This window comes from Vigna umbellata, chromosome 4 (genome assembly GCF_029865625.1).
Source record: "Vigna umbellata cultivar VRB3 chromosome 4, Vumbellata_1.0, whole genome shotgun sequence".
Classification (NCBI taxonomy): domain Eukaryota; kingdom Viridiplantae; phylum Streptophyta; class Magnoliopsida; order Fabales; family Fabaceae; genus Vigna; species Vigna umbellata.
In genome coordinates, this window is record NC_142168.1 from 16891155 (window position 1) to 16915771 (window position 24617).

Sequence of the window (24617 nt, forward strand, 5' to 3'; positions counted from 1 at the left end):
GAGCGAGAATGTAGAGGTTGCCATGGTGGTGATTTAGGTTTTTAGGGTTCTTTCAGTTTGGGATTTTTTTGTGGGTTTCAGGGTGGAATCATGGTGGTTCTGTTGGAGAAGATAAAGATTCATGGTGGTGATGTAGGTGGCAGGTAAAGGTGATTAGAGAATGGCGGAGACGCGATTCACTTCATTTGGGTTTCGAACAGGTTTCCGGTGCAGTGGTTGTAGGTTCTCATGTTGAGTGGCGCAATTCTTACAGCGGCAACAGTCTGAAAAGGGCTTTGCAGCACGACAATGGTGGTGGTGGCCTTGCGGCAGCGTGTGCGTGGTGGTGGTGCGAGGTAGTGGCGGCGATGGAGGATGACGGTGTTGTGGTTTTTTCGAGGCTTGGTTGTTGTGGTTTCCTAAATTTCCCCAACGCACTCAATAATCAAACCACCAATCCTAACTTTAAATCAGTATTCCTTAACTAAACGTTGTGTTTTGATTAAAATAAAGTTTTTTAAAACTGTAAATAAATAAAATCCAGCTCAGGCGCTGAAATGTTGCCACGTGAATAAAATTTGCTCAGTCACCAATCAATCAATCACAATTTTTAACGCCGTCCAACGTAATTAACGGAGAGACCCAAATTGATTCAATTTTACACAATAAAGGACCTAATTGAGACCATTTAGAATACGAGGACCTATTTGAAACAAACCTACACAAATAGGGATATCCGAAAGGATTAAACCTTAAAAAAACATGAACTTGTTTTTAATGTTCAACGGTAAAATCAGCCGATTCAACTGTGAACGACTTCACAACGAAAGAAACATCAGTAGAAGTTTTATGTTATGCGGGAATGAAGTTTGTTTTCTTCCTTTCTCTCTCACTTGGTTTTTCTCTCTTCAAATGACTCTAATGTGTCGTACTAATCCGACTCATCTCTAATAAAACAAAGTGAGACATAGTATCCATATTATTTGTCCTATTATCCACAAGGGATCCAATAACCCAACACTTACAATATATGTTTGCATGGAAACCTCTAAGCATCATAATTTTGTTCTCCTTTAACATCAAACCATTTATTGGGATAACCAACAAAAACATTAATAATACATTTATAGAAAAAACCCAATACAAATATTACATAATCATATAAACATGTATCAAACAAAAATTATCAATCAAGATAATAAAAAACACATATAATATACAACAACAAACAAACAAAGATAAGTTTACCTGCAAAATCATACATTTCCATCATTAAGCAAAAAATCATAAAATCAACGATTTAATAACGACAGTACTAATTAACTTTTTACCTGTCTTAAAACTTTCTACTTTTTCGAAATCTATCCACCCGTGTTATCTTAGGATTTTTTACTCTATATAAGAAAAAACTTTAAATAAGTGGTTTGAATATATTGTAGATATATATGATATACAGAGGCCCCTCTTAAATATAAATGAATCATAAGTAGACCGACTCATATAATGGGATTTGACCTAGTCCATGTAGATTGGGATTAAAAAGTCTACAAGACTAAAAAGACCTTTTATTAAAAAGTTCACGTGACGAAATACCCTCAAAGTCCTATGGATGCTTTTCATTTTATCAAATTTTATGTACAGACAAAAAAATTATGATATGTAAATATAGAAGTGATTAAATAAACCAGAAATGATGAATCTGGTGACAAAATATGATATATAAATATAGAAGTTATAATTGAAGCACTCAACAAAAGCAAGTCACAAAGCCAAGCCAACAAAGAAGGCTTGAAACCAAAAGTAATGCACAAAGTTTATCTCGAAAGCTGGAGATAAAAAGAAAAATAGATATAAGAATAAACGTCCCGAATCTGAAATTCCTTCCTACACTCCTTTCTTGCAGTTTCTTTGTCTTTTATTTTAATATTTTATTTATTTATTTATTTCATGAAAATATAAATTAAAGAAATGTTTTCTACTAGAGTTGAATCCATGTTATTTAACATCTGAGTTACGGTAAATTTTTGTTTAACTTACCACGTAACTTAATCATATTTTTTTATCTTAAAATTATTACTACTAATAATACTTAAGTGAAAATTACTATATTTTATTAAGATGAATATTTTTATGGACTATGCAAAATTAGATTGAAAATGAAATTTGTTGCTGACATTTTCCTTTGTGAAATTAACTAGAAAATTGAGGTTTAGATATTTTTGTTTGTGAAATAATCCTAATTTCAAAGATATATTGTAAATGAACATCGCCAATATATTTGTTTTGTTAAATATATGATTAAGATTATAGTATTTGTATTTTTCTTGATATTCTTTTCTTGCGTCTTGATGTGTCTTCTTCTTAGGTGTCCATGTGTTTACTTCTGCATCTACAAGTTAAGATATTTGTGAAGAAGACATTTTTAATACTTGAGTGAATTAATGTTTAAGTGAGATAATGCAAAATATATTTTAAAATTATCATATTTTACTGAATTTTTTTTTGTAAATATTTTTTAATCGGTTATTGAAAAGGTTTGTATTTGATTGATTTGACCAACTCTTTAAATTGTTTTTATTACATATTTTTTGATTTAGATTCAGTATAATGAGCCATTTTGACCCTTTAAAGATTTAAAAATAAAAATAATAAAGAAAATTAAATATGTACTTTTAACACTTAAGTTTTATTATTCATTTTAATTTTAATTTAAGTATATATTATTTTAGGTATAATTTATATGTTTTAAAAAATATTACTTTTTGTTTTTAAACATAACTACTATTTTGTAAACAACTAATACATTCGAATTCCGAATGAATAATACGATTATATAACCTCACCCCTTCTATATCTTATTTTAGCGATATTTTTTGAACTAAATAAAAATAATTGATTTTTCACAAATTATGTAATGTTATAGTTATTTCAATTTTTTAAATATCAATAAACATCTAGGATAAAAAAAATGTGGGGTAAGAAATCAGTTTAATAATTACAAAATATTTAATATTTAATAATTAATATATGTGTTAATTAAAACACTAATATTAATTAGCATTAAAAGAATCATTAAGAATCACAAATGATAAAAGAAAAAAACATTCCTTCAATATTAATTGTTTTTCTGTAAAAAAAGATAATGTTATAATTACTAAGTAGCACCTAACAAACACTTTATTTAACTACATGAATTACCTTCTTTAAAATGAAATGGTACGTGCTCCAATAAAATTGTATTAACATAAAATATTATTTTAATATATATCTTACTGAATTAAGATTACTTAAAATTGAAAAAAAAATTTATAATTTCATGTTATGTAACCCTCATGGATGCCCAATATGATAAAAAAGAATTTGTAGTGACTCTGTCGAACATACGAGAAATAGTTCAATGTCTGTGTTTTTTTTAGTGAGTATGAATTAATGCGTGTTAAAAAGTTAGAGTAACAAATTTGATTTGACATAATAATAAAATTTTGTTTCTTTTCTTTACTTTTCTGCGGAGATATTTTTTTGTTTTTCCTCCACCAATATAAAAGGTTACTTTCTTAATATGACTACTCGTGCTTGGATTCCCTGGGATTTCGCAGTCCATTTTTGTTGTTATGTGTCAGATACTAACTTCCTTCTCCCAAATACATCAAACCTATTGACATAACTTCTCAATCATTCTATTTTTCTTTTCTAATTTTCACATCTCAATGTGTAATTGCCACTGGAGTTGAAGCTGTGGCAGTGACACGGTTGGTGTGAAGAGTGAGCGAGGTGATTGTGCTTCCTTTGGTCTTCTAATTTTCTCTTCACTTTCTGTGGTGTCATTCCCCTTATTTGCTGTGAATCCTTTCTGGGCACTTTCCACTACTCTTGTTCTGGGTTTTCTCTGCCGTGGGTTGAAAGTTGGAGCTTGTTCTTGTGTTGAAGGTGAAATCAAGCTCGATACTTCATCTGGGTCTAGTTATAATTCCATAAAGTTTTGACTTTATGCTTACCAAACGTTCTCTGTGCTTAAATGACTGGTGGGTTTTGCTAGCTGGCTAAGTGTGCTCTTTAAGAAAGTTTTCAATTATTAAGTGATGTTTCGGTTTTTAGAGGCCCATGTGCCATGCTTACGAATAGTTAAAAGGAGAAACTGGTACAAATCTTTATGAGCTTGAGGTTAGGAGGGTTTGGTTTTCTGTGGTAAATTTGGGTGTGTTCAGAGGGTGATGCATATTTGATCTTTTGTGTATGATGCGTTTGGCAAGATTCTGGGATGGTTAGTAATGGGATTGAATATTTGTTCAAACTCTAAAGAATCATTAGAAGGTTTTGATTGCAAACGAAAGGAACGATCTTGGTCAGATGGGACACGACGAGTTGGTGACAGTTGACAACGTATCTGGAGATGAGCTTGAATCAACTTCTTCTGAGAAGGAAGAGAATTGGAGTGAAAATTTGGAGCAGAATTCTTCAGAGGTTAATTCTACATCTTCAGAGGTTAATTCTACACTTGGAGTAGGTAAGTGCTCATTAGCCCCAAGGAAAGGATTCTTTTATGACTCCTATTAGGCAGTTGATGACTGTGCAATAGGCATTATAATTGTTGTAAAGTAGGTTAACGAAAGTGTTTTCAGTCTGTTAGCCTCTTTTAAGTTGTTTGAACTAACTTTTTTGCCTAAGTATGGTTGGCGCACTCTTTATATATTTAAGGTAGATTCTGATGTCACAACGAAAAGGTTTTCTGGCTTTGAACGATTAATACTCAACTTTGCAGAGAGTAATTTGGCAGTAGCAGAGCTGTAATAATATTTGAGGATTTGACCATGACAAGGGAAAAAAAATGAAGAGTTGAAAATGGAGGAGTCTGTGAAAGTGTGGTACACACAAGAGCGCGACAGAGATTGAGAAGTGGAGAAGGGGAAAGGATTTAAAAGGAGTTCAATAGGATTAATGGAAAGATTTAGAAATTGCTTTATGAATGAAAATCCTTTAGTCATTGCTTTTATGCATTTATCATTGTATTGTCCTGTCTAGAGTTACTTTGCTTGTGTAAAATGCCTTATCCAAAGAGGAACTTTCAGTTGTATAAAGTTTCCAGTTTATATTTTGTTTGGCTTTACAAATTTAAATGCGACATTTTGATCAATTTATCTTCATCCTTGATAGGTTTCCGATTAAGAAACCTATTCAAGAACCTCTAAAACACCTCTTAGGCACCAAGAAAACCAGAATGGGAAATAGAGCTGAATATTATTCACAAAGGTATTGTCTGTACAATCACAGTAACAAGGGCTTAACCCCTTTCACAGGCTTAATCCTGTTAACAAACAAACTACCAAAAGTCCTTTAACTACTAACCCCTCCACTCTTTATACAACCGTTATTCCCACCCTTCCCAACTGTAATAAGCAGTTGGGTTGCTTAACTAAGCATTTCTCTTCCTTCTCTCATAAACTCTCCAACTCTTCTCATTCCTAACATTGCCCTCTGCCTGAAGTTCAACCTTGTCCCCAAGGTTGAAATCAGAGTACTGTTCTTTGATAGCAACTTCATCTTCCCACGTTGCCCCTTCTTGTCCTCCTTCCTGCCATTCAATTAACAACTGTGACACGTCCTCTTCCCCTCTCTGCGTGACTCTCCTCCCCCGAACACTGATGGGCCAAAAAGAGGGTCCATCGGCCTGCAAGTCTGGAGGCAACTCCTTCTCCACTCTCTGCTCCCCTATTGCCTTCTTTAATTGTGAAACATGAAAGACAGGGTGTATGCGTGCTGTCTCCGGTAACTGAAGTTTATAGGCCACTGCTCCCACTCTCTGAATCACCTGAAATGGACCAAAAAATCTGGCTGCTAATTTCGGGTGAAGTCTGGTTGGCATGGAAGATTGTCAATGGGGTCTTATCTTCAAGTATACCCAATCACCTACTTCAACATTTGCAGGGTCTCCTCCTTTTGTTGGCTTGTTTTACCATCAGCTCTTGTGCCCTTTCCAAGTGGAACTTCATCTGCTTTAAAGCTTCATCTCGTGTCTGCAACTCCTGATTCACTGCTTCTACCAATGACTCTCTCGATATAAATCGTTGCAGGGATGGAGGTGGCCGCCCATAGACCGCTTCAAACGGTGTACACCGGATTGCTCCCTGATAACTGGTATTATACCAATACTCAGTCCATGGTAAGACTGTCATCCATCCTTTCGGTTGTTCTGAACAGAAGCATCGAAGGTATCCCTCCAAAACATGGTTTAGAACCTCCGTTTGGCCGTCTGTCTCGAGGTGATATGCGGTACTCATTTTCAATCGTGTACCCTGCCCTTTAAATAGCTCCTGCCAAAAAATGCTTAGGAAGAGGGGGTCTCGATCACTCACGATTGATTTCAGAATGCCATGCAACCTAACAATTTCCTTGATGAATAACTCCGCTACCATTTTAGCTGAATAAGGATGCTTGAGTGGTAGAAAATGACCGTATTTATTCAAGCGATCTACTACCACTAGTATAGCATCAAATCCCTGAGATTTTGGAAGCCTTACTATAAAATCCATGCTTAACTCTTCCCAAATGGCATTCGGAATTGGCAATGGTTGCAACAGTCCTTGAGGAGAAGAGGACAAGTATTTGTGCTGCTGACACACCAAGCATCCCGCCACATACTCAGTTACCCTCTTCTTCATATCAATCCAATATAAGGATTGGGCCAACCTCCGATATGTTCTGTAAACACCCGAATGCCCCCGTCTGCGTAACATGGAACTCCGCTAGCAACCTGGGAATCCATGTGGAATTGGTTGACAAAACCAACCTTCCTTTATAGTGTAACCTGTCCTGCTCAATGGTATACGCTGGATGGGTATTTGGATCCCTCTTAAGATCCTCCATCACTTTCTTCAACCTGTCATCTTCCTCCACCTCTCTTAAGATCTCGCCAAAGTCCTGCCAATATGGCCTGACCATCACTCCCAATTCTTTTACCTCCTCCTTGTCTCCCTCCTCCCCCTTGATAGGGCATTCGCCGCTCGGTTGGTAGCCCCTGCTTTGTATACTATCTCAAAATCGTATCCCAATAGTTTTGCAATCCAATTCTGTTGGTTTTGAGTAGTTATACGCTGCTCTAACAAGTGGCGAAGGCTCCTCTGGTCGGTATGCACCACAAATCTTTGCCCCAACAGGTAAGGCCTCCAATGCTGTATGGCCAATACCAAAGCCATCAGTTCCTTCTCATAAATTGATTTGCTCAACGTCCCTGCTGATAACGCCTTACTAAAATAGGCAATGGGTCTTCCCCCCTAAGTCAAAACCGCCCCACGCCCACACCCGAGGCATCACACTCTATGTGAAATAGTTGTTGGAAGTCTGGCAAAGATAACACCGGAGCTGTCGTGATAGCCCTCTTCAGTTGTTGCAAGGCTTCTTCAGCCCTTTCATTCCATAAGAACTCTCCTTTCTTCAGTAACTCAGTCAGGGGCTTAGCAATCTTCCCATAGTCTTTAACAAACCTCCTATAATAACCAGTTAAACCTAAAAATCCCCTCACTACTTTTACCGTTTTTGGCCTGCTCCATTCAGTCACAGCTCTCACCTTCTCAGGATATAGCATGACCCAAGTACTTAATCTGAGTCTGCCCGAATTCACACTTCTTTCGGTTTGCCACCCAAATGTTCTGCTCTAGAGTAGCCAACACAATAGCAACATGTTCAAGGTGCTCTCCCCATGTGGTGCTGTAAACCAATATATCGTCGAAGAACACCAAAACATATTTCCTTAGATAAGGCTGGAAAAGGTTGTTCATGGCATTTTGGAATGTAGCTGGAGCGTTCATAAGGCCGAAGGACATTACCATAAATTCATAATGCCCTTGGTGTGTCCTAAAAGCCGTCTTCTCGACATCTTGCTCTCCCATACGGATTTGATGATAACCCGCTTTCAAATCAATCTTCAAAAAATAGCAAGCCCCCTCAACTCATCCAATAGCTCCTCAACTACCGGTATTGGGAATTTATCCGGCACCGTGGCACGATTCAACGCCCTATAGTCGACGGAAAACCTCCAACTGCCGTCTTTCTTCTTCACTAAGATGACAGGACTTGAGTAGGGACTATGGCTGGGTCTAATCACCCTTGTTTTGAGCATTTCCTTTACTTGCTGCTCTATCTCCCCCTTCATCACATGGGGGTACCTGTAAGGCCTAACATTTACAGGATCCATGCCCTCTTTGAGAGGTATGTGATGCACCATGCCACGATCAGGAGGTAGCCCCACTGGATCCGCAAACACCCGCTTGTACTGGCTCAACAACAACTCCATTTCTTTTCCTTGTTCTCTTGTTAAACTCTGACAGTTCTCACCTTCCTCCTTTGAATCTAAAGATCCAAACTCCCAGACCAACAACCAAATCTTTACCTCGGTTATTTTTAGTAAAGCACCCGGTTCCACCATCTTCCTTTCTAATGTTGTATCCCCCTGAATCCTTACCTTCCTCCCTAGCTGTTGGTACGCCATGGTCAATTTACTCCAGTCCAGGGTCACTTCTCCTAACTTCTCCAACCACTCCACTCCTAATATTACGTCCACCCCTCCTAGCTCAAACAAGTGGAACCTCTCTACCACTTCCACTTCGCCCAACACAATCTTCACCTTCTCACAGCAGCCCTGTGTTTTTTTTCTGATAGCCGTCTCCCAAGCTGACCCTGTAAGGCTGGATATCAACCATTGTCATCCCCATTTCCTCCACTAACTCCTGGCGTATGAAGTTGTGACTGGCTCCACTGTGAATGAGAACCAGCACTTCTCGACCCCCTATGCTTCCTCTTAATTTCATTGTTTTAGGGGACGTCAACCCCCTGCTGAAAAAGCTGATAACTCCATCTAGGACTGGTCCATCTCATCCGTTGCTTCACTCCCATCTTCCTCCTCTTCTTCTGCCAGAATCAACATCCTTAATCCTCTTTCTGGACATCAATGACCTGGGCTAAAAGGTCCCCCACATCGGAAACACCTTCCCTCTTCCCTTCTTTTTATGAATTCCGAATAGGGTAAGTTTCGGATGCTTCTTCCTCTTCCCTCTACATTAGGCCTGGCAACACCACTTCCCTGGGTCGTCTCACGCCTGATCGACCCCACACTCTCCGCGGTCCCCCCTCGTCCCTGTACCTCGCGACTGAGTTCGCTTCTTGTGGCCACCCTCGCTGTCCCTCCCCAAACGTTCGAATTCTTGGTCGATTGTCCACCACCGATCTTCGATTGGGAACACAACTTTTGTACATCCCGAGCAATACGCATAGCAGTCATTAAATCTTGCGGGTCATGGGGCCTCATTAGATCGCTCACCTCCTCTTGCAGCCCTGCCATAAAGTAACCCAAGAGTTGTTCCTCCGGAATCCTCGTCGTCTGCCCCACCAACACTTCGAAATCCCTAACATACTCGTTCACTGCCCCTACTTGTTTAACCAATCTCTCGTAGACGGACCCTCGTCCTCCTTCTCCAAATTTGATCACCAACGCTCTCTTCAACCCTTCCCAAGATCTGTTCTTTGTGTTTTCTCTCCAAAAGCGAAACCAGTACGCTGCATACCCTTCCATACTGATGAACACCAACTGTACTTTCTCGTCTTCGGCCACCTTCTGCACCTCAAAGAATTTCTGTGCTCTACTTATCCAAATCAATGGGTCGCCCCTTCAAACCCCGGTAATTCTACCCGTTTCCTCCAATTGGGAGGGCCTTCTTGATATCCTTCCCCTCTTCGCTCCCTATCTCCTTCGATTCCGCCACTGTTGTCGTTCACGGACAACTCACTGGCCCTTTGGCGATTTCCATTTGGATCGCGGTTGCGATCCCCCAGCATCTTCAGGATCGCCTGGATATCCTGCCTCATTGCTTCGTAGTTTTGTCTCAAAACCCCCGTATCTGCCTTTGTCTCTGCCACGGCGATCTCCACCGCCTCTAACTGACCTTCAACTGCCACTACTCTTCCCTCCATCACGCGTGCACGTCACTCCTCCAATTGGGATCCGGCAGGTCGGACCAATTGATAGGTTTCCGATTAAGAAACCTATTCAAGAACCTCTAAAACACCTCTTAGGCACCAAGAATACCAGAATGGAAACAAAGCTGAATATTATTCACAAAGGTATTGTCTGTACAATCACAGGAACAAGGGCTTAACCGCTTTCATAGGCTTAATCCTGTTAACAAACAAACTACCAAAAGTCCTTTAACTACTAACCCCTCCACTATTTATACAACCGTTATTCCCGCCCTTCCCAACTGCAATAAGCAGTTGGGTTGCTTAACTAAGAATTTCTCTTCCTTCTCTCATAAACTCTCCAACTCTTCTCATTCCTAACAATCCTCAAGCTTTTTAACCTTTAAAAGGAATTTTTCTTTTTCATATATGTTATTGGCTTTGACTGATTCATGTGGCTGACCCTCCTAGTCTGATTGTTATTGTGCTTGTCTACCTCCTAACTTGGTTATATTGTGTATTGGATGACTATAAGCTGTAGGCCTTCTACCTTTGACTATTGTTTCTTGGTTCTTTTGAAGATTAATTTGATGTTTTATATTGTTGAAATTTGCTCACAAAGGTTTGGACCATTTCATCCCAGGGCCTGTTGGAACTGAGAGTAACCTCCTTGTTGCTGCTGACAATGGGATTTTGTTTCCTAAATCAATGATGGAATTTTGGGATTCTCCAAGGCAAGACCTAATAGTGGACAGGCTTTCAGAGTGTGAGAAGGTAGATTCCCATGTTATATCTTGTGTGCATATATATATATATATATATATATATATATATATATATATATATATTGTGCATTTCATTCAAATTTTAGTAAGTTATGTCCATATATCAATAGTTGTTGATATGTTCTTTGTAATATTGTTTCAAAGATGCAAATCTGGACAATTGCTATTTTTACCTTTCGTACACTTATGATTCACAATTTGAATCATATGATTTGATACATATAAAAGATATTTACTGCATGATCAATGCAATTTTGTATCATGGATATATATCACACTATTCTATGATTCATTATTTTTCCTTTCACCAATTCTCGTAAATAAATTGAAAAATCAGTAAGCTTAAATTGGTAAACAAAAAAGAATGGAAAGTGAACTTATGATCTTATCCTATTTGATTATTTGTTACTCTATTTTTCACTCACTTATTCAACACATGTACTCTTTCAATATTTTATTGTTTCAATTCTTTTATGCTGACATAGATAAAACTATTCATGTTATTTTATGAGAGCTGTGATTAAATTGTTTTGTCCATGTGTAGTTTATAATTCTCACACTGAATATTATATATCATATTGTGATATATTTGAAGTTATTTTATATTGTCTCTGCATCTTACTTTTGGATACAGATTATGACTCACATTAGTGAAGTTAACTTAGTGATTCACAATTTGAATCTCAGTTTTACATTTTTTTGTTGAGGAATATGTGGTGTTTATAGTGGCTTAAGGTTTGTTTTTAGATAGTTTTGAAAATTAGATTATTTCAATAATCAATTATTGTTACAGTTGATTGTGGTTAGAATCAATATTTGTTACAGTTGATTGTAGTTAGAATCAATATTTGTTTGGGTAGTTGATTGTAATTAGAATCAATATTTTTTTGGGTAATTATACTGCAAAGTAGTATTAAGATGATAAACATTGTTTGAATGCAACACAAAAAATTATTTTCTTTTGTAATAAAAATTAAATGTATCAATGTTTTTATAACCGGATGGATCCTAGAATCCTTCCAGACACTAATTTAAGGTTGAATGGTTTAACTGTGATTGTACCAGTTTAATAATATCATAACTTTATAATGGTGAAAACTAAAACTTACTTTTGTAGGTTCTTAACATTTAATAACAAGTTTATATTTGATATAAAAATGAACATGCCAAATTTTTTAGATCTATCCTTTTTAAGAAAGAAAATTAAAAAGATGTATCAATTTTTTTTCCAGTGATATACTATAAATCAGTTTTTTGTTGGATTTTGACCAGTTTTTAGTTCTTTGATCAGTTTTCTTCAAACCAGTGTTATGATTTATTTAAATGGGGTTACTTGACTACTAATCCTGTCTTACTATTCTAGTTTTAGAACACATGTCTGTATTAAGCAGAATAGGAAAAAACAACTGTTGAAAAATTTTCAAATTCATGAAAACAATTTATTTTTCAGAAATTTTTTCTAAATTTCAGCTGTTGTCCCAAATATCTAGCTTATTTTGCTAACAACTCATTTTTCATAAAAATAGCTGGAAAAGTTTTTCAAACATGGTATCCAAATATTTGAAATTTAGTTAAATATTATCTCTTCATGTTAATACTTCATAATATCTCATCAGTCAATGTATAATGTGTTAATTTTGTTTTCCTTTTCTGATAAAATTGAAGCATTAAGACTTTTATGACGTTTGAAAACCTTTAGTTGCATGCCTTTGAAGCTTTCTTGTCCACATTTCTGTGTTTGTGATTTATGCATTAGAGTTGCCAAATTCTGTTGATTGGTGACGACACTTCTATGTTGTTTCTCAGCAAAAGCTGCTTAACCTTGTAAAGATACAAAATGATGGGACTGTTGACGTTGATCTGGAAAAAGATGCACCTCTTGTATCCGAATTGTTGAAGTTTCAATCTTTTGAAGAGTCAACAACGAGTGCAAGTGTTGTTTCTGAAACAAAAATATCAGCTCCATGGTTACAAATTGTCATGCTTGTGGTTGGGACTAGAGGCGATGTACAACCTTTCCTGGCCATCGCAAAAAAACTCCAGGCATGTTTGTTCCATCCAATTCTTCCTCGTACACATGAGAGCAGAGATGTCAAATAACTGTGATTAGTTTTGTTGCTTATTGTAGTGAGAACAAATTTTTCTGAGAACAAATTTGCTGTGAGAAAGTTAATTTTTCCACCTAATCTAATATTTTGTGCTACATGGGTGTATTTTTGACTTTTTAGTTTGAGGTCATTACTTTCTCCCTATTCAGTGATAAAACCCTTACTGCTTATCCATAGGCCGACTTTGGTTTATACCATTCTTTAGCATGGTCAGGTTTACAATTTGTTTCTATTGTATAGACAGAATGAATAAAATTGTTGATATGTACGTTACTTTATAGGATGCCTAAATGAGAACAAACTCCTGGGAATGATGCACTTTGTTATTGGTTTCCTGTTATTGCCTGAACTTAGATGTTGTGGTTTTGGTATATCTGTTCTTTATGAGCATTCTTAGGAGAAAAGTGATAAAAAGAGATGAGAGAGAAAAGAAATGACACAAAAACTTAATGGGTTTGGCACACAATGTTTCTACTTATGTCCACGAGTAAGTATTTGATTTTGGTGTGCCTAAAAGCTTCACAAGGTGTTACTTATATAGCAATATAGAAAACAATATCTTGAATACTATATCATACAATGTGGGACTAAAACCAAGCTCTCCAATACTAATAATTCTCCAATACTAATAATTCTCCACTTGATTTACATCATCATCTAGTGTAGTGCCTTCATCATTAATTATACTCGAAGGCTAATTGAGGCAATACGAAGTCTCAACTAATCCGTTGTAGTCTTGGACAACATAGTAGTTTTGGACAACATAGTAGTTGGATTCTCTAATTCTGAGTTCTTCAACAATGACAAATCTCCATCACTTATCAAGTCTCTAATACAATGATACTTTAATTCAATGCTCTTGCATCTAAAATGAAGGATTGAATTTTTGCAAGACGTATAGCACTTTGATTGTCACTATATAATAGAGAATCATCTTGCTCCTTCCCTAATTCTTTGAGAAGGTTCTTTAGCCCATATCATCATCTCCTTGGTTGCTCCCGAGATAGCTACATACCTAGCTTCATGGGTTGAAAGGGAAACTTTGCCCTGAAGTTTAGACAACTTCACAATACCTTCTAGTCTATGTTTGGAGATTCTCATACTAAGTATTTGTTTGACCGGACCAAGATCCTTCATCTCAAAGCTTCTTGCCAATTGTTTTTTCAACATGGTAACTTCGTCTTATTGGACCTTACAATTAATATGTTGTCAAGCTATATCTTTCATACTAGACCAAGATCCTTCTAGTCTTCAACGTGTTGAGTTGCTCATAAACTCATTAAACTTCTTGTATGTCATTTTGATGCTTGTTTCGAGCCATACAAACTTTTATGAACCTTGTGTACAACATTCTCCATGCCTTATACTCCAAAACCGTATGTATGTGTCACAAAGATGTCTTCCTCTAGATCCATGTAGGAATGGAATTTTAACATCTAATTTCTCTAGATGAAGATTTTCTACGATTACAACATTCTAGATAACTTTGATGGTAGTCATCTTGACAATAAGAGAAAAAATACCTGTGAAGTCTATTCCTTGGTTTTGTTGAAACCCTTTTGCTAGAGTCTAACCTTGTATCTTCTGTTGCTACTAGGTTCTTTTAACCTATAGACCTACTTGTTTTGCAAATCCTTCTTTCCTTCTGGTATCTTGAGTAAAGACCAAGTTTTATTCTTCTAAAGAGATTTAATATCATCTTTCATTGGTAGCTCCCACTTATTAGCCATCCCTCGTATAGCCTTAGCAAAATTTGCTAAATCACTAGCATCAATTAACAAGTAATGCAATGAAGGATAATACCTTTGTAGTGTTACTATCATTCTAGCCAATGTGGAATCTCAAGTTAAAGTAGATCCACTACCTTAATATACTATCATAACCATTTGGAGTCTATCCCAGTTGAGATTTGGGACCATCATGCTACTTGTTATAGGGTCCCCCTCATTCTCACACTCGATGTCCTTGGCATGAGCGAGTGTGTAGAAGATCTTATACTAGCTAGAGATAAGACCAAATTATATTATGTAAGTATGGACAAACCTTCTTTTGTAGGATTGAGTTAGACCTAAATTCCACTGCTTTGATATGGTATTAGAGCCATTAAGGGACTATCCTAATTGAGATTTAGGCCTATCCTACAACCTACTATCTGGCCCCACACTTGATGTTCTCAATGTAAGGAAGTGTGTTGTAAATCTCACATTACCTAGAGGTAAAACCAATTTAGAGTACATAAGTGAGGTCAAACTTCACTTTATTGAGCTGGTATTGTAGAGTTGAGTTAAACTTAAACCTTACTGCTTTATTATTATTAACTTCTTTTTTACATTATATACTCACATTCATTGAAGTTTTCCCTCTTATGTCATTCCATTTTACCATTGCATTTCTTACATATAGATCTTGACTTCTCATCTGTATGTATCTTTCAATAAAATGCCAGTGGCTCTATTGTTAATGTAACAAAAAAGCATGGCATATTATCTAAGTATTTAATTCAGTTGTATTCATTTTCACGTTTTTGTGATGCAAGTATATTCCCCTGATTGCTGTCATTAGATTTGTGCTACTTATCTTATTTGAGAGACTGCAAAATCATTATTTTCCAATTACTGTTAATGAGTTTTATATCAAAACCATTAGCTTTACTGAATTCTCACTTTTTTGCAGGACTATGGTCATCGTGTTAGGCTGGCAACACATGCTGATTTTGACACATTTGTAAAGAGTGCTGGTGTTGATTTCTATCCGTTGGGTGGTGATCCTCGTGCTTTGGCAAGATGTAAGAGGTTCCTTTTTAATGCTGCCCTTAGTATCTAATAATTTTCATTTTCAGTATATACTTTGTTCATAACATGCCAAGACCTTCTCTTTAGCTCTCGTCTAGGAGTACCAGGCTTGATGCATGTATAATATGGTTGATGACACTATTAATGAATTTAGGATAGCCTTTTATACTATCTTAGAGTATGAGTTTAAGGCTAATTAAATCCTAGAAAATTGACATGTAAGGTGAGTTACTCTCATTTTCAGGTTTTATTTCGAATTATTGATAAAATTAACTTTAGAGGTAGTTAAAAGCTGAACCTAGCTGAGTTGAGAATCTTGTTGAAACTGAGAGCTAGGTGAAAGTTGAGAAATTATGCTAGAATTGTTTGGTAAAGCTAGTTGAAATTTATAAATGAAAAAGAAGGGCATGATTAATTATTGAATTAAATGTTAATATTAGGTAATTACATATTTTCAATAATTATAAATTTATATTTATTTTAATTTTTTTATAATCGATTTTTTTATACAAGTTAAATTTCAAGTAATATTTGTGTAAAAGATAGTTATTATAATTTGAAATAGTTATCATTTGTGAATAAAACAATATTTTATTAAAAATAAAAAAAAAATTAAAACAATAATAAACAAGTTTGTTATTAAATCAATAATAAACAAGTTTGTTATTAAATCAATAATAAAAAACAGTAAAGCAACAACCTAAAAATCTTAGTCATAAACAAGTGTTGGACATTAGGGTTCCTATTATTATTTTAAGGGTAAGATGGTAAAATATAAGTGTTATCTGGGTTTGTTATTTTGAAATAGTTATTAGTAGTATTGAAATAAGCTAAAAGCTATTAAGAAGGCTACCTTGCTGAAATAATTTTATCAAAATTTTATGTACTAGTTTCATCTATTATCTAGATGAAATGTTTTATCAAATGCACACAAAGTACTCTATAAACACAATTAATCATCCTAGTGAGTGAATTCCTTATTGTCTCTAAGATATTATGAAAAAATTGAAGGCATTCTTATTTATTTCTCCGCCATTGAATAGCTAAAGATTTGCAAGATTATGACTGCCATATTTAGCAAGCTAATGCTCACAGTGAGTGGTTTTCTAGTTTTGACACTGTTGTAGTAATCATGTTCTCGGATTAGCTTCAAAAGTAATAAGATTATTTCGATAATATATTTATCTATAATTGATTAAAATAAATCAATTATATGAACTAAGTTTTATGTTTAGATGTGTGGGGTCAAAAGCGATTTTATGATAATCTTATTTGTTTGAATTGTCTAAGAATCACTTTCTCGTGATGAAATTATTCTTAAGTTATCTGTAGTAGTTGGTATTTTATAAGCAATATTGGGGAATAAAATGGGATTGAAAAAGTTAGCTAGAAAGTAATTTGACCGTTTTTTATAATCCTAAGCTTCAAACTTTTGCCTCTGATGAAAAAGTTTTCTTTGTTAAATACTCAAGTGTTGTATTAAAAAATCCATGTCATTGCCAAGGGCCATCTACCATCTACCAAAAAAAAAACATACCAGCATTACATCTAGTAACACTATCCACTGATGTTGGACCACTCTCAAATGTGTAGTGAAAATATCTCGAAATGAAGGATGTATTGAAAATTTCATATCAACTAAAGATAAGTTCAATTTACACTATATAGGTGGATACAAATTTTATTTTACAAATAAGTTTTATAGAATTGAGTTAGGTTTAAAATCTATTTCTTAAGAAAAGGCTTCCTCAAGAAATTTTACCATTGCTAAGCACCACATTTTTCTGTCTTATTTGTTTTCTCTGTTCATTGTATATCTTCACTGAATGTTACATATAAAACTAGTAATGAACCGTGGTTTGAGAGTTTAAGTTTTTGGGATTGATGGTCCTTGCGATATATTTGAGCCTTTATGACTAATTTGTCATTGTTTCAATCCTTGCCACTTATTCTTCAGATAAAAAGTTGACTTTGAACTTTTGATAGGATGGGCCAATACATTGTTCGTGCTTTAAGCATTCTTAGGGGGGTTCATCTTAGATACAAATCAAGAATAAGCCTTCACGTATTTTAAATTTTGTAGGAGGGTGTGTTTTTGAAGTATGCTAATTGAGTTATTTCTGTAATAGATATGGTGAGGAATAAAGGTATAATCCCATCTGGTCCAACTGAAATATCTATCCAAAGAAAGCAGCTAAAGGCTATTATTGATTCTCTTCTTCCAGCATGCATAGAACCTGATTTGGAAACTGGTATTCCTTTTAGAGCTCAGGCTATTATAGCCAATCCTACAGCATGTGGTGAGTTGTTAGAACCCAGCAGATTATTGCATTGTGTTTTTCATTGTTTCATACTTTGATTACTATTGATTTATCTTTCGATTTATTCCCTTACTTATGTATTACTTCAATTAATATTAGCATTAATTGTTTAGTGGACCCTACTATTCTTCTTAAGGAAAAAAGGATGCTAAAGTTAAATTTTGAAATTCAAGGGCGATCATTTTAAAAGTGTGAAGAACGATGCTATTGTTTTTCTCAAATTCATGAGAGTGATTGAATTGCACTACATTTTCCCCCTAGCGAAGATTCCTTTCATTTACAACAGTATGCTTGTTTGTTTGTTTGTTTCATAGCTCTTTTTTGTAAATGGGTCTGGTGCAGGGGCTTTTGAATAAAATAGATAGAATTAACTTATGTTTTGTCTCGCAGGACATACACACCTTGCTGAAGCCCTCGGGGTGCCCCTTCACATCTTCTTCACAATGCCTTGGACGTGAGTTTAAATTGTTTATAACCTTTGAGTAAAAACTTTACCTTAGAGCACTTTAAATATGAAAAAAATAAAAGGTTTGGTGAAGAGATAGAAGTGTGTACTTCCTGATTTTTCACTTGAATTATTAAAATTCAAAACAAGCACACATACCTTCTAAGAAATTAGAGCAAGAATATAATGTTTCAAATATTCAGGTAAATGCAACATTTTCCTATCAAATAATTGCCTATTATCCAATGGTCAAGGAAAGTGCATTATCTTTCAAGGACTACAAAATGGGTCCGCTTGAAAGATGTTCTTCGGTTTGATACATAGATCAAAGAATATAGAAGTGGATAAAAATGGGAATTCTTTTAATCTTTAATTGCAAATATTTGAAGGCCAGATCATCATTGACATACCAGTCCATGAAAATACATTTCTCATAAGTGAACTTGCCATTTTGAAAGAGAGAAGGGTGTTGAGGGTTTAATTTTGATATAATCTTAGTGTAAATTTATTGTACTCTATCATCTAATCATGAAGTTGTTATTACAAAGTTTTAAAATGGCTTGAAAAGTTGATGCTATTTCTTTTAAAACCTATTTTTTATAATTATTTCAAAATTCCGAGTTAGCTTCTTACATATAAATTTTTCAATAGGCAGGCCAACATATGAGTTTTCACACCCTTTGGCTCGTGTTCCTCAAAGTGCTGGTTATTGGGTATTTCCTTTGCCGAAATTAGTTTCTGTTATGTGAATTCAATTGATTTTTGTGAATAAATTGCTAGACTTATTACCTATAAACCCCTTTCAATATGTCCTTGCCTTATCCAGCTGTCATATATAATTGTGGATGTACTGATATGGTGGGGAATACGAGGACTCATCAATGACTTCAGGAAAAGAAAATTGAAGCTTGCTCCTATTGCATACTTCAGTATATACAATGGATCAATTAATCATTTACCTACTGGCTATATGTGGAGTCCTCATGTGGTTCCAAAACCAACTGGTATGTAATGGTACTAGACAGTAGCTTAATGTTTTCTTAAGAAAGTAGCATAGTCTTTTGATTTTATCCTTCTGTATTTTTTTAGTGAATAATCTTTTTGTTATTGAAGTATGAGATAAACCATAAGTTGTTACAGTCAAGGGTAGCTTCTGTCCTTGAGTAATTCTGACTTGGAGTTGCTTAAAGATGGATAGTTTGAATGTGGATATATTAAGTTTTATGTTGTAATTAATAATTGGTTCATTTTTTTCGCATTACTATATAAATTTTTATAATGGGGCTGACAATCTGACACTAAAGTTTAGATCATATTATGATGTTGAGTCCAGTACATAATTTCTAGATAATGTTTTTACATAATACCTGATAGGGGTTGGAAAGTGTACGAGAGGAGAAGGAAGGTACCAAACGGTGCAGGACCGAACGGTTAAGGGCTTTGGGGAAAGGAGCCGACCGGTTGAACAATGGAAATATTGTGTCTCGGTTTGGGAAGGTTTCTGTTGTAAGGGGGAGAGGGTCAGAGCCGCTATAAATAGAGCTCCATAAACTTTGTGTAGGGTATTGAGTGAATTTTTTGTGTAAAGACAGGCTTTGGCCTGAAGGAGGGAGGTTAAGCTCTCGTAGGACGATATACTAGTACATTGATTCTTTGGTTAATACAGACCTAGATTCTTTCTGTTCTGTTTCTTGCGTTTGTGTTTGTGAGAGTGTTTTAGTGGTTTCTTTTCCCCGAAACCTAACCATACCTGTCGTGAAATGCTTAGTATATTATACAAACAGCTTTTACACTTTTACTTTCTGTCCTGAGTGTGTTCCCTGCACTAATGTCTTTTGAAAAATTGCAGACTGGGGCCCCTTAGTTGATGTCGTTGGTTATTGTTTCTTGAACCTTGGCTCAAAGTATCAACCACAAGAAGATTTTGTCCGATGGATTCAAAAAGGACCAAAACCTTTATATTTTGGGTTTGGGAGCATGGTATGATAATTTCACTTGCAGATATTCTCTTTAAATGAACAAATTGTGTTTTTTTTTTCAGTTTAGTCCTTTTGTGTTTGGAGAACATCTACACTCAGGGTTTTAATATTTGCTACTACTATCTTGTGAGCTCCAAGCTTTCTTCAAAAGAAAATAAAGCAATGGACTAAGAAGCACGATTACAATTAAATTAAAAATATAAGATACGTGTATATACATACATATATATACATGTATGTATGTATGTATGTATGTATGTATGTATGTATGTATATATGTATATATAATATATATATATATATATATATATATATATATATATATATATATACACACACACAAACACATTGTAAGCTTAGTAAAAAGTAATATTTATACTTGCTAATACTTACTGAAAAAAAAAAATGTTTCTTTGGTTCATCATGAGATCCAACCCAAGATAAGGTATCTCACATGTGTCCTCATGCATCCGTATCATGTGCGTGGTGGAGATTTTGCATGAAAGAATTTATAGGTTATGTTTGCCCTCATGGCCTTATAAAAAGTGTGCTTCTGTCCGTTTAATGTAAAAATATTCAAATTTCTCGCAATTCACAACCTGTCAAATTAGTGTTTTATATGAATTATTGGCTGATTTGGAATATTGATATTAGAGTTGATTTGCATTTATTCAATAGAATCGGTTTAATTATTTATCTTGTCACCATTAACACTTTCGGGTATACACTAAAGCAAGAAACTAGACATATTTATACCTTTGTATATCATTATCAAAATTTTAGAATGAAATTCCGTAGTCCTCTAATGAAAGTATTCTTTCACTTTATTAGCCTCTTGATGATCCTAAAAGAACTACTGATGTCATAGTGGAGGCACTGAAGGATACAGGACAACGAGGAATTATTGACCGGGGCTGGGGGAATCTAGGCAATTGTAAGTATTTTCCTTCAATTTCATTCTATCACCATTTGTTTCCTTTTTCTCAAATAATAATTTGCTATATAAATACCTTTCCTCTATTTGTATGACTGTAATACATTATGTTTTACACTATCATAGGGTTATTCTTCTTTTCCATTTACTTTCCCTTACTTGGTTACCAGGTTAAAAATTCTTGAATTTTCTACAGTCTTAGAAGCTTTGATATTATGTTAAATTTCAGCTTAAAACAAATTGAATTTAATTGAAGTTGCTCAAACTTTCCAACATAGGGGGATCTTAGAGGTACGATTATTAGAAAGACTGAGTTTGTGCTAAAATAATGACATCATACTTTCTTCTTCGAAGATTATGCAACTTCAATCACCGGGAAATAACAAAGAGGACCCAAATCTTTCATTTCAAGTTGTTTTGCCAATAACAATTTTAAATCTGAAATCTCATATACATCACCTCTTGTGATTATAATGGCGTCAACATATAAAGAGAGAATAATACTATTATGAGAAGTTGTCTTTATAAACAAAGCAGAGTTACAATCACTAGAACAAAATCCAAGAGATCCAACAACTATGTAGAACTTCTTAAACCAAGTATGGGGAACTTGTTTGAGACCATAAAGAGTCTTTCTTAACTTATACACCTCCCTTGGATTATGAGCAACCCCAGTACGAGGTATCATGTAACAAAGACAACAAAAATAAGAGTAAGAATGGTAGTAATTGGCAACTGGGGAAAAGGTTTTGCATAGTCTAGACCGTATTTCTGAGAGAATATTTTAGTGTGACTAAATGAGTTTTGTAATGCTCATAAAACCTATCTGACTTTGTTTTAATGTTGTACACCCACCGAGAGCCAATGGCTAATATTCCTAGAGGAAGAGCTATCTTATATAAAGTACAAAATTTCTTTTGCATAGTTTGTTGCCAAAGTGGATCAAGGACAATCTCTGGGTAGGAAGAAGGCTCCGACAAACTATGAGTTGTGGTTAAGAAGGAAGCAAAGGAAGAAGAATAAAAAAAAATTGGTGGTTGAGTGGACTTACGAACATAACAAGTCACTAAATCACTTTGATAACATATTAAGGTAGTGAAATTTAATCCTAACTCAGCCTTAGAAAATTGACTTGTTCCATAAAGTAAAGTTTTTACCTACTTAGTCAAATTTCTAAACAATGCAGGATCTCTCTCTAACACACTCCTGAATGCCAAGGACATTGGGCGTGAGAATAAAGGAGAGACCCAAGGTGGTGAAATGATAGGCCCAACTAATATTGGTAGGATAAGTCATTGATAAATTTTGATATCATATTAAAAATGTGGAATATAAGCCTGCAAAACTACTTTAGTATCATGAAGTTTGTATTCACATCTGTATTATAATTTGGTTGTATCTCTAATCGATATAGGATCTCCAACCATCCTAACATAAAGTTTCAAGATACAAAGCACAACAAAGATATATGTGTGTGTGTGTGTGTATATATATATATAATATATATATATATATATATATGTTATTCATTTTAGATATTGAATATTCACTTGCATTATGTTTTCCATTAATCAGTGGCAGAAGTTCCAGAAAATGTTTTCGTGCTAGAGGAATGCCCTCATGACTGGTTGTTTCCCCAATGTTCTGCTTTGGTAAGTTCCAATTTATATTTTCTTGTGGCTGATTTTGAAAAAGAAAATAAATACTTTAGTGCCCCCCGGAGGGAATTTCCCTTTTGATTTACAGCTCAGTCTTTAGGATATGATTCTTTCTTAATATTGAGATTAGGTAGGAAATATGCACTTACATGTCTGATCACAAAATAAATAGTTAACTGAGGATCTTTTGGCACAAATTCAGGTGCATCATGGTGGTGCTGGAACAACGGCTACAGGACTGAAGGCCGGGGTAATGTTCAGTTCAATTGTGTCATAAAAGAAGTGTTTTTCATTAATTCAAGGATATGTATTGATGTCTTAGCATTTTCTTTTAACTGTTTCACTGGTCATTGTAAAAAAAAATATTTACTTTATTTTTTCTCATTCTTCTTTTTTACTAATGTCAATACCATAACTTGCAGTGTCCAACAACCATTGTTCCATTCTTTGGAGATCAGTTCTTTTGGGGAGACAGAATATATCAGAGAGGGCTGGGACCTGTTCCAATTCCTATATCTCAGCTTAGTCTTGAAAATTTAACAAATGCCATAAAATTCATGCTCCAGCCAGAGGTAACTTCCAATTCTATGCAATGTGCATCCCTCCTAATTCCAAAATATGTGAATAATCCTTAAATTTAAATATGGAAAATCTCGTTTACCCCCCTTTGATTTGATTTTTCAATCAATGTCCTTCGTCTGATGTAATTTTGGAACTTGATAATCTGATTGGCCTAGTTAATTGATGGTTATCTACACCTTGTTTATGCAGAAATGAGCGTGTGTATGTTTTCATACATTGTTGAAAGTAATAGCATATACCAAAATTCTTATAAGACTTGATAACGAATTGAAACAAACCTGAAAAACATAGTTGGGGAAGCATGAACATTAAAGGACATGTAATTTACAGTTGTTTTCACTTTTAACCCATGGCTTCGGATATTTATAATTATGATATAATAATACTATTGGTTTACAAAGTCTTTGTAGTAATGGATGAAAAATCTTCAGGTAAAAGCACAAGCAATGGCAATCGCAAAGTTGATAGAGAATGAAGACGGTGTTACAGCTGCAGTTGATGCGTTTCACCGCCATCTACCACCAGAGCTACCACTACCATCTCCATCTCCTGTGGTGGAGGACCATGCAAATCCATTGCAGTGGTTTTTTGTCCAACTAGCAAAGTTGTGCACTTTACCTTGTGGGAGTGTATAGTTTTTTTGCTTTTTTGACTTTGAGTATTCTTTTTTATCTTCTATTCATTACATAATTATATTTTATAGGAGTTTTCCCTTTTTTTAGTAATGGAAGCAGTGTTTAGCTTAGTATATTATTCCATTCATTTCTGTCAAAATCTCTTCTTGTGAGGTTTGACTAATAGTAGTAATCTTGAAGTTGAGCATCTCATTTTTGAAGTTAACCATTTAAATCATCTGCACATGGAATAGTCCATTTGCATAAAAATTTAGTCCTTTTGTTTATTTACAGTAATTACTACTAATCATAATCAAAATTACCCAATAATAATAAAAGAACTTCTCAGGCCAAAACTGTCTTTGAAAGGGTATTTATTGAGTCCTATGAATTAGTGGAACATGTTCATCCATACTTGGTATAGATTACTGGTAGATGTTGTAAGTTGCTTTGGGGTTGATGTGACAGTATATAT

The 24617-nt window shown here is 34.9% G+C and overlaps 1 protein-coding gene across 4 annotated transcripts; it reads left to right on the forward strand.

Annotated features, from left to right (window-relative positions):
- The first annotated feature begins 3551 nt into the window (after nt 1-3551).
- LOC124847741 (sterol 3-beta-glucosyltransferase UGT80B1-like) lies at nt 3552-24355 on the forward strand. Of its 4 annotated transcripts, XM_088111433.1 has the most exons (15): nt 3552-4483; nt 10568-10698; nt 12516-12752; nt 15491-15602; nt 17739-17756; nt 17835-17909; nt 18321-18384; nt 19031-19088; nt 19202-19379; nt 20225-20355; nt 21186-21288; nt 22864-22940; nt 23149-23196; nt 23369-23518; nt 23960-24355. In XM_088111433.1, exons 1-15 carry the CDS (start codon nt 4327-4329, stop codon nt 24161-24163), a joined length of 1743 nt encoding a protein of 580 aa, XP_087967559.1. In that variant the 5' UTR covers nt 3552-4326; the 3' UTR covers nt 24164-24355. The 4 variants fall into 4 exon arrangements, with proteins under 4 accessions (XP_087967559.1, XP_087967557.1, XP_087967560.1 ...); XM_088111431.1 differs by having other exon boundaries at nt 3553-4483; nt 17739-17909; XM_088111434.1 differs by having other exon boundaries at nt 3554-3906; nt 17739-17909.
- The last annotated feature ends 262 nt before the right edge of the window (nt 24356-24617 follow it).